At 36.7% G+C, this 12,797-nt stretch overlaps 1 protein-coding gene and 1 long non-coding RNA gene across 8 annotated transcripts; both read left to right on the forward strand.

Moving 5' to 3' along the window:
* Window positions 1-3,385: 3,385 nt before the first annotated feature.
* LOC110889209 lies at window positions 3,386-7,168 on the forward strand. The gene is made up of 3 exons (XR_002563455.1): window positions 3,386-4,343; window positions 5,476-6,898; window positions 6,993-7,168. It is a non-coding gene; the product is annotated as an uncharacterized LOC110889209 (long non-coding RNA).
* Window positions 7,169-9,280: 2,112 nt separating this feature from the next.
* Window positions 9,281-12,114, forward strand: LOC110889207. 7 transcript variants are annotated; one of them, XR_002563454.2, is made up of 3 exons: window positions 9,281-10,439; window positions 10,550-10,678; window positions 11,691-11,983. XR_002563454.2 is itself a non-coding variant. In XM_022136718.2 (3 exons), exons 1-3 carry the CDS (start codon window positions 9,482-9,484, stop codon window positions 12,018-12,020), a joined length of 261 nt encoding a protein of 86 aa, XP_021992410.1. In that variant the 5' UTR covers window positions 9,281-9,481; the 3' UTR covers window positions 12,021-12,114. The 7 variants fall into 7 exon arrangements, 6 of the variants coding, with proteins under 6 accessions (XP_021992410.1, XP_021992405.1, XP_021992409.1 ...); XM_022136718.2 differs by lacking the exon at window positions 11,691-11,983 and adding an exon at window positions 12,010-12,114 and having other exon boundaries at window positions 9,281-9,602; XM_022136713.2 differs by having other exon boundaries at window positions 9,281-9,602.
* The last annotated feature ends 683 nt before the right edge of the window (window positions 12,115-12,797 follow it).

Raw genomic sequence — 12,797 nt, forward strand, 5'->3', positions numbered from 1 at the left:
GTAACGAGCGTCGAAACTAAGTTCGTCGTTAAAATATATATTTTTTTATTATTTAGTCGAAGTCGAACCGTAAGGCGCGTAGGTCCCTAACGAGCGTCAGAAATATATATAGGTCCCTGATGTTTCATAGATTGGCACAAATGGTCCCTGTCAGGGACTATTTTTGTAAAAACTGAAACTGAGGGACTAATTTTGTACACCAGTTAACAAATACACTGCGTATTGGTCAATACTCAGCGTATAAGGAAGGCCATATACGCTGCGTATTGGTCAATACGCAGCGTATACAAAACTGGTAAACTTTTGATACTTCAAACCCACCCAAATAAATGACCCCATTTTTCCAGATGTTTTATATACGCTGCGTATTGACCAATACGCAGCGTATTGTTAACTGGTGTACAAAATTAGTCCCTCAGTTTCAGTTTTTACAGAAATAGTCCCTGAAAGGGATCATTTGTGCCTATCTATGAAACATCAGGGACCTATAATGTAAAAATGGAAAGATCAGGGACCAAATTGTAAATATATCAAAAAAGAGGGACCATTTGTGTAAAAGTCAATAGGATGCGTATTGATCAATACGCATAATAGAAACCTTGTTTTCTGTGCAATGATTGGTTATCAAGCACTGAGATCTAGGGTTTATCTACGCTGCGTAGTGGTCAATACGCAGCGTATAGGGTTAACCCAATACGCTGCGTATTGACCACTACGCAGCGTAGATAAACCCTAAATTTTGCTAGGGTTTGGTGTGCCAATAGGCACTTTAGTGTGCCAATAGGCACACTCTATCTCGATGTTTTCTCTCAATCCCAAGGCGATCTTCACAATGGTGATGATCACCTTGTATAACTACGATCGAGGCAGGCAGGAGCTTTGTTTCAAGATTCAACCGAACATGAAGGGCATGGGTTATGAAGCTTGCATGTTATGCTGTCTTCTTTTACAGTTCGCTTAGTTGGGTCAAATATGGGACCTGGTTCGAGGTGATATCAACACGGTTTGAGTCTATGATTATGGTTTGGGCATGAAGGTTCTATAGGTTGTTGTAGGTGTGTTGCATGGTGATTCTATAGGTTGCGCATGGGAGGTGAAAGAGTTACATGTGTGTGAGATGTAAGGATGTGGATCGGAAAGAATAAAAAAGAAAGAACGCCATGCACACCTGCTAAGTAATTCATGGGAGGTCCTCGGGTAAAGAAAGAAAGAATAAAGAAACAATAACACAAGCTAGCACATAGCTTAATTACTTACATCGGCAATATTGGAAAAGAAGCAAGCTAGTAAGCACCATGATTAATTAATTTATTTAAGCAAGCTAACAACCACGCCCCGAATTATTTGTGATGCGTGTATTTCGGTAAGGTTTCACTTGAGAACGTGGTTCGTGGCCGTTAGCTCTTGGATTTAGAATCTTTGTAACCGGTGAGTTCTAATTCCTTATTTTTCTTAAATATTTTCAAGGTTAGCATACATGCTTTTTACATTGTTCATACATGTTACAAGTTATTTAATTTACGAGCTTTGAGATTGTAAATGTTAGATAAATGTTTTCATCCGTTAATGGTTTTTATGAGGTATTAGTTAATTGGATTTTATTTGTCCGGCATAAACGTATTACATTTTTATAGTGATGTCGAGGTCGTAGGGGTATGAGGTGTGGTAGGTTTCGATATTAAAAGCACGACCTAGTCATGCGGAATATTAATTGGTATTACTATCATAGGTTTCAAACGTTAGGGGTAACAGGAATATGAAGGTAGCAGTTGCCGGGTAGTTGACATGCTTTAGACCTTATATGTATGTCTATGCTTTATGTGATTTAGCATCCTTGAGGTGCTTGATGCGGGTTACTCGTGATGGCGGTGTTACCTTCGGGGTGACGTCAGGTCACGAGAAACATCCTTGAGGTGTTTAAATGATTAGCCTTATTGGCAACACTTGATTCTTTGAGGGCAAATGATGATAAGCCTACGGGAAACATCTGATGTGTTAGGTTCCCAACTTATGTGCTTAAGTGTTTCACACTAGTTAAATGGTGGGTAAATGATGATTATTTGCCCAGTTGACGAATGATGTTAAATGATGCGAGCGATAAATGATGTTTTATTATGTAGTTGGCGAGTGATGTTAAAATGTGTTGTTCTCGGACGAGGTTAAGTTACAATTGAGCTTTTAGGCGTTTTATTGTTATTTCCTAGATACTGGTCGGTTTGATTAATCGTCCTATAAATTAAGATGCATTGTCGGTTATCCTTTAGTAATTAAGTAATCTTATCCACATCATAAATGATTAGTTATAAGATGATTGGATCTAGGATATGGGTAGAGTTTTGGTTGTTTCGGGTGAAGGGTTGGAGTCGTTAAACTTTAAAATGATGTTAACGTATTTTAATAAACGTTGGTGATTTTACAATGATGATGTTAAAATTTTCAAATAAAGCATTTGGGATGGGTTTTAAATGCTTCTACTTAAACTCTTAGGACTCACTTAGCATAGCTGACTTTTTCATGTATGTTAGATTGTTTTGCAGGTGTGTGATTGGAGTCGATGTTGCTCTTAGCTGTTGGATGAGATTACTCGTGATAGGTGGAAGACAGTTGGTTTGTTAATGATTAAATAACATTTTGCGTTTCAATTAATCATGTACTGTTTTAATTGAAAATTTCCGTTGCGTATTTCGAGAAAAAGTGTTATTTTCAAACTGTACACTTTTATGTGACCCAACAATAAGGTGCCCAGTTAGGGGGCCATACACAATCCCAGAAGACAACAGATATGCATAGCCATGCTTCATTTGGGGATGGTCATGCCTATTCCACATCAAGTCTAAAGAAATGAATCATGTGGGACAAAATAAAGTAAAGACAAACACAAGGCCTAACAGTTATTGTTAGGAGATAACCTGCAAAAAGGAAAAAAGAACTTTGTCCTTCTCGTTTCCCCTGGTACAACAAGTACTACCCTCTAGAAAGCTTTAGCCTTCAAGTATGTATAATATGCCAAAAATGCAGTCTCTGGAAGGATCAGCACCATCGTGCCCACATTAAGCACGGTCATGCATTAACCAACAATTCACCAAGACGTTAGTAGCTACGCATGACCATGGCATTTAAAGATAAAATTCAGAAGCATCGAGATCCAACAAAACTAACAAGATTGAAGACATAGTCAGAACACGTTCCCATGCACGACCGTGCATAATACCACACCTATGCCGAAACCATCCAGGGGGGGACCTGAATCTGCCAAAAGTACAAGATCGGTGGTTTGTTTGGAGACAACAAGTACACGTACAACTGTTCACTCGTACCAGACAACCACAATAAATAGAGGCCTTAGGTTCTTCATTTCTTCTCATCCCTGGAATCACATGATTCCCACACCCATCAAGGGGCTCTATAGCCCCCCAAATACCCCTTGGGGTTTGGGGATCACTCCACAACCCACTTGTAATAGACAAAGAGAAAGAGAAAAAAATTTGTAATTATTCATCTTCAAGAAGCTTTTTTTTTGTTATTGCACTTGTTCCTCCCGAACCTTGCCATGATCATTGTTTGTGAGCAAGCTTGTATGGCCCATGTTTGCTAAACTTCTTATATTTCTTCGGTTAAAGATGACGCTTGGTATGAATTAAATGTTTAAACTTTAGCAAAGTGGTGCGTTAGGTTTTGATAATTCTTTCGATCTTTTTTCTTTGTTTATGGGATTTTGTTATTTAGTTTTGGTCTTTGATCTTATGAGTGGTGTGAAGCTTATTAGTACATCTATGGTGTGTAACAACCTATATACTAGTAAAGGGATCCGATTTTCATAATGGCTAACCCATTTGTGGTTGAAAGATCACATCTTGATATTATCCCTTACTTATCAACAACTTCATTGGAGCCTATATGGTCCACATACTAGGCTTCAGTGTTAAGCCAAAACTTGGTTGACCGACATCGCCTACACAGTCTTTGTAACACCCCAAAAACCGAATTATTAATTTGCTAGTTTGTTATCATGTTTATCAAAATGAGGTATAATAACTGGGTTAGTAAACCTAGTTAAATGTCTAGCAAATTAAGTAAAGGAATGAAGGTAAGCCAAATATGATGGTGTCATGAATTTAAGGGGCTAAGGTTGCCAAATTAGAAACTTGAATTGGGTAAAAAAAATAATAAAAAGAAAAATAAAAACTCACACACATACGTGTGTGAGTCTGGACGATCGAACAAGGGAGCAGGGCAAGGTGAAACCCTAGTTTCACCAAATCCATCAAATTCAGAAGAGATTTCAAGGAAAATCGAATGCATGAGCCTCTATTCTTGAACATCTAACCTTGTTCATTGATGTGGTAAGTCCAATTTCGTGATTTGATGAATTGTAGGAAATGGGTTTCAACCCAATCATGAGTTGTAATATGATTTGTGTAAATTGGATGTTGGGACTACTCTTAGAACATAAATCATGTTCGATTTTTTTTAAGTTAGTTGAAATATTTTAGTATAAACCCATTTTGTGAGAATATGTTATGAGTAGGAGGATTGAAATTGATACAACTATGTGAAGTTTGAACTATTATGTTGTTAGAGAACTTGAATCTTGGACAAATGGGGGTAGGATGAAAGATTTCTATGAATTTGGTTGATTGTTAATATGTCACGTGAAGAATTAGTAGGAATCATGCTTTAAAAGCTTGTACATAATGTTTCGCAAATGCGAAACCCACCAAGTGTTCGATGAAATGCCTAAGAGAACAAATTTGTGAAATTGTATGAGATTTAGCATGAATATGTGTTAGAATCATCTTTGGAACATGGGTTAAGTATGGTTTTCGTTAATTTGATGATTTGGGATGAAACCCGTTAGTTAGGGTGAAGATGATGACTAGAATCACCTCCTATGTTCAAGTCTTGTTGAATGATTGATGTATTAAGTGGGTATGATGAATTATTGTTAGATGAATTAGGAGGAATATGATGATGCTATGTTTAATGTTCATTTGGAATGATATATGATGATTAGTAGTAGGATTTGATGGGTTATGTATGAGTTTAGAAGATTTATGTATGAATTAGTTGTACGTTATGCTTAAGAGGTGGTACACACACACACACCAAGCGTATGATAAGATGTATATAGTGTCGTCCGTATAGTCGATTATGATGTTACGGGTATATGATGATAAGTCGATAGTTAAGTATGGTTAATAGTTGACTTTTGAAAGTCAACTAAGTATAAGAAACATGATTTGACTCGTAGTCGTAAATGTAAGTTGATGGGAAGTCGTATGGTACATGTTATAGCAATCCGTGTTAAATGTAATGACATGATGAGTTACATGAGTTTAAACGTATACGGATATGATTATATGAGTTATGTTTGTTAGAAATGATTAATGAAAGTTGAGTGTGAAATATGTGATTGATATGATTGTTATCATGTACGAATGCATATGCTAATAGGAGTGTGATCTTGATGAAAAGAGAGTATAGGAATCATGTCAAAACGGACTCAAGCATAAAAGAATAACGGGTCAAGAAAAGGCGAGGAATTGGATACGAGCACGGACGCATAAGGTAAGTGATTCCGTAATCACTTCTTAGTTTGTTCAAGTAATGTAGCGTTTTAATTAATTAAACATGATGTATAATGTCAAATATGGTTTTAGTTGAATGAAATCGGTGAATTTTTCTAAGTAGACCAAACGGGTCAAAATGAGGTCTTATGATTATATCGAAATGTTGTATAAGAAATGGCTACGGTAGTATAACCGGTTAATGAGTAGAATTGCACATAAATACGCAATCCGGGAATCGGAGATGTGGTTTAATAGTCAAAAGACTCAGATGTGAGTTTGGTTTAATAGATATACATTTGCGCAAGTGGAGGTTTTAGTAACAAAGTTTGATTCGTAGATTTAAATGGAATGAATGAGTTTAATGAATACCGGGTATCGGGTGCGTAAACCCCAAGTACGAAACTCTGGATAAAATAAAAGTATTATGGTTATAATGTTCATGTATGTTTTGGGTTAAAACAAATGAGTGGTTTGATGAAAACATAAACGGGTCGAATAATTAGAAAATGATTATTAAGCCGAAAGCGCGTAAGTTAAGAATTTCCTTAAACCGAACGTGGGATTTCAAGTCCATATGATAGAGGATTAAATTACGATCACGTAGGAAAAAGAATCGGGTAAAACGGACAAGAAATGAGAAAGTTATGACCAAAACTGTAAAAATTCGTCATGCTGAAAGTTGCAGGTCTGAACCAGGCGCAAGGTTGCGCCCCCCTGGCACAAGGTTGCGCCCCTGACTGATGTCATCTGTATTGCGCCAGAACTGGCACAAGGTTGCGCCAGATTGGTTTCTTCTTGCGCCAATTGCTGGTTCTTTCATATTTTTCACATTCTTCAACTCTAAACTTGTGTGAAGGCTATCTAAATACGTTATATGCATTATATAACTATATGTAAGTATGTAAGAATGTACGTGTAGATGTGTTTATGTTTGCATGTATGTTTTCGGGTGTATTTAAATAGATGTATGACTATACATATATGAAAGTATGTACATATGTATTAAATGGGATTGAATGTACACAAAGGAATAAAGCTTGTATGTATGTATGTATGTATGTATGTATGTAAGTATGTATGTACATAAGTATGTATGCATGTATGTATGTAGGTATGAAATGTGTATGAACATACGTGTGTAGGTACTTATCCATGAAGTAGGATTTGTTGTGCATGAAAGAAAGGATTTTGTATATATGCTTATATATATGGCTCTAACATGTTTGAATGGTCATGTTACTAATGGCGTGCCATGGTGAATGAAGTGTAACGCAGGAATAGCAAAGAAGTCTCACCACGGGTCGTATGATCAGATGGAAAGCCGGAATGTAAAGAGTTAACGGAACGAAAAAATAAACGTGAATGAATTTTACATGTTTACGATGCGTACTGATGTTTATGAATTTTATGTGGTGAGCGCAGGTAGTACGAGATACGAAGGATCTTCAAGGGATAGAGATCAAGGACCGAGTCACAAGACAGATTGTACGGGAACGTTGGTGTTGAAATTTAGAAAACCCATGTCATGTATTTAATTGTAAATGAGTCGGTTGATGACTTCATGTGAAAAAGTTGTGTTAAAATGAAATTTTAAATAAGTTAAGGTATTTATAATGAAAGAAATTTTATGGCTTAAACTTCCGTTGCGACTTTTTGTCAATTACGAGTTAGGGTGTTACAGTCTTTATGCTAGGCTTTGGCGTGGTGTGTTCAGATTCCTGCAACGACGTTATAGATTCCTTGACCCACATGCTTGAAGTTCCACCTGTTAACGTGTGGCCTATCAACCCGGAGCACACACATACCCCTGACTCACCTGCAAAATTACAAAATGAAGGTCAAGCTCAATTAGATGTCCTAATGATGGACATAAAAGAGTTAAGGGATGGTTCGTACTCCGGATCACGTGCGCCACCAGTGCAAATGATATCGGATTATATGCTAAACAATTTAAAATCCATGATTTCGTATGAATGTTCGGTTATCATATATGTGATTCCATCGGATGCAGTTTTCTACGCCACTGTTGTTACAAACCTGAAGAATGTCTTTGAAAAGGTGTACCAGATCACCCTCACCAATGATAGGCACTGTGTTTTGGTAGCCACACCAGGCCCATCAATGCTTCCCACTTTCAGCTCTATTCAAGACGCCCAAGAATTTGATGCCACTCTGCTTAAGTCATCAATCCCCGCATTTACAAGAAAGCGACACCACTTGAGAAAATTCTAGATTCGTCCCCAGCAATTGTACATCCAACTAAAGCACCCTCTTTATATACACCCTCATTTTCCTCCAGTATCCAACTTGCTTGCTTTCTCGGTGTAAACATATCCGACCTTTCACCCACTTGGTGGAGTTTTCTGGCGAGTTCTAAAATCAATCCCACCACCATAAACCGATTTAACCAACACCAAAATAGGCCTTCGAAGGCTACTTTATCATTTTACAAATGTGGTGCGGTTGATCGTGGTGAAATGCAAAGAAGAGTCTTCCAAACTAACATAAGAATCGATAACGATGATCCACGTAATAACTGCTAATAGGGACGTGATGTGTGGCGGTATCTTTTTATTCGTTGTGATAATATGTCTTCTGCTTGGACAAGTTCTGCTATTGCTCTCGTGAGATTTATATATTCTAGCATATGAAATTTGTAAAATGGACTTTAATTTTTACATTGATCATAATTTTTGTCAAAATTCCTTCTTTTTATTTACATTCATATATTAAAATCAACATCCCTTCATTCATCTCTCATTCCTTTTGGCAATTCTGTTTTTCTTATTTTCAAGTTCGATCTTATTCCTTTTTGGTGATTCACGAGTGTTTACTGATAATGTCCCTATGGCTAATCCAAAGAACGTGAATGCGGGGGCATTTGGATGCTAGTCAATCTGCTAGTGATGTTATTGATAAATTCTTTAATATCCCTATGGCTAATCCATAGAAAGTGAATGCGACTACCATTGAAATTTACGATTATGAAACCCCATAAGAAATCTCTGGGTGTGAATTGGAAGGAGCGTCTTTTCAGTGAGAGGTGAATTCAATGGTTTGGCTAGATTTTTTGATGCATAAAATAGAATAAGTCTTGGCGTTATTTGAAGACGATTAAACTACCTAGAAGAGATGGGGCATGCTATCCAATTCATTGATGCTGCTTCCACGATGAATGAAATTTTTGTTGTAAATATTGAGATTTCTGAAACTGGAGGCACTGGGACCGAATTTCGGAGAAGGAGGAGGTACAAATATATCCCACATTATTATAGGCGGATTCCACAAAGAAGGTCATACTCCTAAATGACCCAAAGTCTGGGTTATTCTTTGATACCATTTTATAGTTTTATTTTCTTTGTGCATACTCCTTAAAAACATGTATATTACATGTGTTATTTTTTTAAAACAAATATAAAAAAATTGGGAGGTTAGAGTTTTCGGGGTTTTCTGAGTAACTATTAGTTTCCTATATATTCTCCATCTCACTACTAGAAAAATGGGCAATTGCAACCATAATTTGTCACCCAAAAAAATGGTAGCGAATTTAGGGACCGATTTCTCACCAAAATGAAAATTAAACACGCTTTCAATAATGCGGTGGCTAATCGGTGGAAAAATACAAATTAGGTGGCTAAAAAGTCCCAAATACAGAGAATTAAAAAGGTGTTTTTGAATTGCCACCGTTTTAGCGGTGACAACATGTGAAAATTAATTGAGCATGTTACAATTTGAATGGGCGGGCAAATATTTTCGCACTCCAAATGTTAGGGTTTTGAATAGAATCCCAAAATTAACCATTCATTCATATTCCAACTTGCTCTTCTCCAACACCTCCGTTTACTTCCTAAACCCTAAATTTGTTTCCCTCATTTCAGTACTCCTGCTGTTAGGGTTTTGGTGTGCTTGTGATGAAGAGTGATGGGAAAAGACATTCATGGCGGAAGCATACGGCGGAGGAACTTCCAGAAGTGGAACCTAGACGATCTTGTTCTTGCTATGGTGAAAGTATTTCCCGTTTGGCCTGCTACAGTATGTTTGTTGATTATTGATTATATGAATTTGGTAGAGGTGATGTCTGATGTATGTTCATTTGCATTTAGTTGGGTTTTGTTTGACTGGTTTGTTAGTGTTGAATAGATTATGCACTAGGTTAACTGAATGAGTTGTTGATGACGAACTGTTGTCTATTCTGCACACAGCCATTTCGGCTTCATTTAGAAGATCCATCTGATAGCATGAAATTGCGAATTAGTATCTGGACTGAGGCATTTGTGTTCCTTCATATTAAAATTGAGACAAGCATGTTAAAAAACAATTAGAGGTTGCTCTCAGTTTTGAAGTAACACAACAAAAATCCCGAGGATTTCCAGTTTGTATTTAAAGGTTGCTTTGAATCTACCAAATAGTATAATGAAAAAGGTAAACTTACCCTTCATTTTTATATGCACTGGTGTGCACCCAATTGCTTTCTAAAGTTATATTAGAGTTTTTGATATTTCATAGTGAGTATAAAATAGCCCTGTTCAAGTATCAATATGTTAAAATGAAAAAGGTCACCAACACAAATGGGCTAATCAAATTGATGCATGCTTGTTATTAGCATTTTGATAAATTCGGAGAACACCAGGCTAATGATGTTAGAGATTTGCAAACAAAAAATGTTCTTTCTTTTTTACAGAGTTTGCTGATTTAGGGTTTCATATCCCAAAACCCCAATTTCCTCATGACAAATCGATTATGACGTGATTTCAAACCATATTTAGATTGATCATCATGTTGATTATTGATATCCTCTGTCTTGGCTCGACATCCAAGCTAAGAGCATTGGAAGAAGATGAATCTGTTTGAATCACATATAATCTTTCTGTAAGTGAACATGGGTAATTGATGGATATATTATGTGATGGTTTAGGTAGTCAATTTGAATTTGAGCTTGATTGATGCTGAGATTAGTTTTTCTTTTTTTTTGCTGCAAGGTTTGCAAGTGAAAATGGCAACTCCTCTTAAGGAGCTTCTGATTGATGAAAAAAGGGTGGTGCTAAAAACGGCAACTCAGAGCTTGGTGGTTTTGTTGTCGTCGCCAAAGTTGGCATTATGGTTTAAAGGTACACTATTTTAGCCCTATTTGTTTTATTTTAGCCCTAATTATACTTCTTGCAATATGTTTTAGAGAGAGTCCTAGTATGCTCTATCAATATGTCTTGCAACATGTTTTAAAGAGATTCCTAGTATGCTTTCACCAGTTTATTAAACTATGCACAATTAATGTAGTCACTTTATTAAACTATGCACCATTAATGTTATCAGTTTGGTTTTAAACTGATAAAATAGTAAAATGTAGTCACTTTATTAAACTATGCACCATTGATGTTATCACCATCACTGGCTATTCACAAACTGAATTGAAATTGGGTAAAACTCGGCTGAAGCTCGAAATGTCAAAGGGAGCTGAAAACTTGAGCTTCAACACGGCTCGGATACAACTCGAGTCGATGCATGACTCGTTTTGACTTGAGACTTGTTCAACCAGTAATCAAACTCAATGCAGTCCGACCCGTTGTGGCTCACTATCCGACCTACATGACCTGCTATCTCTACTAGTGACTCACAGTTGTTATCTAGAAACTCCAGAGTTCATGGAACTAGAACCGTATTAAGAGGATTATAATGAACTCGTAGATATATATGCCTTTCTGATGTGCCTACTTGAATTGGTGACGTTTGGGTTTCCCTATACTGAATGTTCAAATGCTGTTGAAAGCCTGAAATATATAAGTGACATCTGTAAGTGTTTATGCCACCTGCTATGTCTGTTCATTTCGTTTGTCACATAGATTAACTTTATCAATTAGTAAGGTACATGTCTGTGTGTGTTATAAGAGATGCTTTATGCCTAGAAGAAATATACATTTCTTTACTATTAATTTAAGCTTAGAATAGTGAGTAAGACTGTCAACAACTAGCAAGTTTGCGAGTATTAAATAAACAGAGGCAGAAAACTTTGTTTCATCAATCTTAAGCTACTTTTAGTTATGGTTGCTTTAAAGGGTGTTTTGAGATGTAATTGCATCACTCCGTAGTTTAATATTTTCTATTTCAACACTTATAAAAATATAGTTAAATGCGGTCACAAGTCTCTTATGATGAGTCCTAGCTTTTGGGGATATTCATCTCAGCAACAAAACTTTTGACTCAGTTGTGGATTGCTTTTAAGGGTTCTCTACCCGTTTCACAAAATAGGGCGTGTTATCGGAAGGGGAGGGGCCTCTATTAAAAGTGTTAGAGAAGCTAGTGGTGCTCGTGTTGATGTTGATGACACTAGATGCGATGAATGCATTGTAACAGTCCAAGCAACAATAGTATGCATTTTATTTTGGTTTAATCACTCATAAAGATCCTTTTTTGATTCTTATCGTATTGTGACGTTTATTTGCAGTCATTGGATGATATAAAATATCACACCCCAAATTTCCACGTGTCACCGGTGGGCCCGGTGGGGGAGTATCATGACGTAGTTGATATCATCATAGTCAAACAACACAAATTATAATGCACAGCGGAAGCAAAAAGATAGATTTATTTCAACCAAACAAACTGTAATATCCAAGTATCACAATGTAGCTGAAATAGATCCACAGACGGATCAAAATAAAAAGGAGAATTGTTCAACAGATAAACGACATCCAAGTTTGCGAGACTCTAACGATGCTAAGAAGTGGCCATCCTATTACGTGTAGAACCTGCACTTAATCTTTTTGGGAAAGTACGTCAGTTTACACTGGTAAATACAATTTAACTGACTCATTTTGAAAACATTTTAAAAATTGATTTGAATGCACATGGCACAAAACTTTTTATAACTTGGGATAATTAATCAAATTTAAACTTGTAAAAGAATTACATGTTTGTTATGCGTTTAGTCGCCCGGTTCGTGCGGGGTTTAAGATTAATAGACACACCACATATTATAAATCTGCGGCGGGAAGCCAACGGTTATACCTTAATAAATATGGACACATTGTCGGGTGTACGCCTACACCCGCGTGTCAAGGTCGTGGCCATTTCATGAATGATGCCAAGGATATCCGGGACATGGTCATTAAACTCCCAAAGGCGTAAAACAAACAAAACAAATTTTCAAACGGGTCATCTTGATAATACTTAACCACTAATCGATTAAGGTCAAATGCCCGACCAAGCGGTATTTTATATACCGTACCCAAA

The sequence above is a fragment of the Helianthus annuus genome, chromosome 14 (genome assembly GCF_002127325.2).
Source record: "Helianthus annuus cultivar XRQ/B chromosome 14, HanXRQr2.0-SUNRISE, whole genome shotgun sequence".
Lineage (NCBI taxonomy): Eukaryota > Viridiplantae > Streptophyta > Magnoliopsida > Asterales > Asteraceae > Helianthus > Helianthus annuus.

Coding starts and splice junctions, on each gene's coding strand:
- LOC110889207 (XM_022136713.2), top strand. CDS start 9,482: ATGAAGAGTGATGGGAAAAGACATTCATGGCGGAAGCATACGGCGGAG. Junction 9,603..10,549: donor TTCCCGTTTGGCCTGCTACA/GTATGTTTGTTG, acceptor TTTTGCTGCAAG/GTTTGCAAGTGAAAATGGCA. Junction 10,679..11,690: donor GTTGGCATTATGGTTTAAAG/GTACACTATTTT, acceptor ATAAAAATATAG/TTAAATGCGGTCACAAGTCT.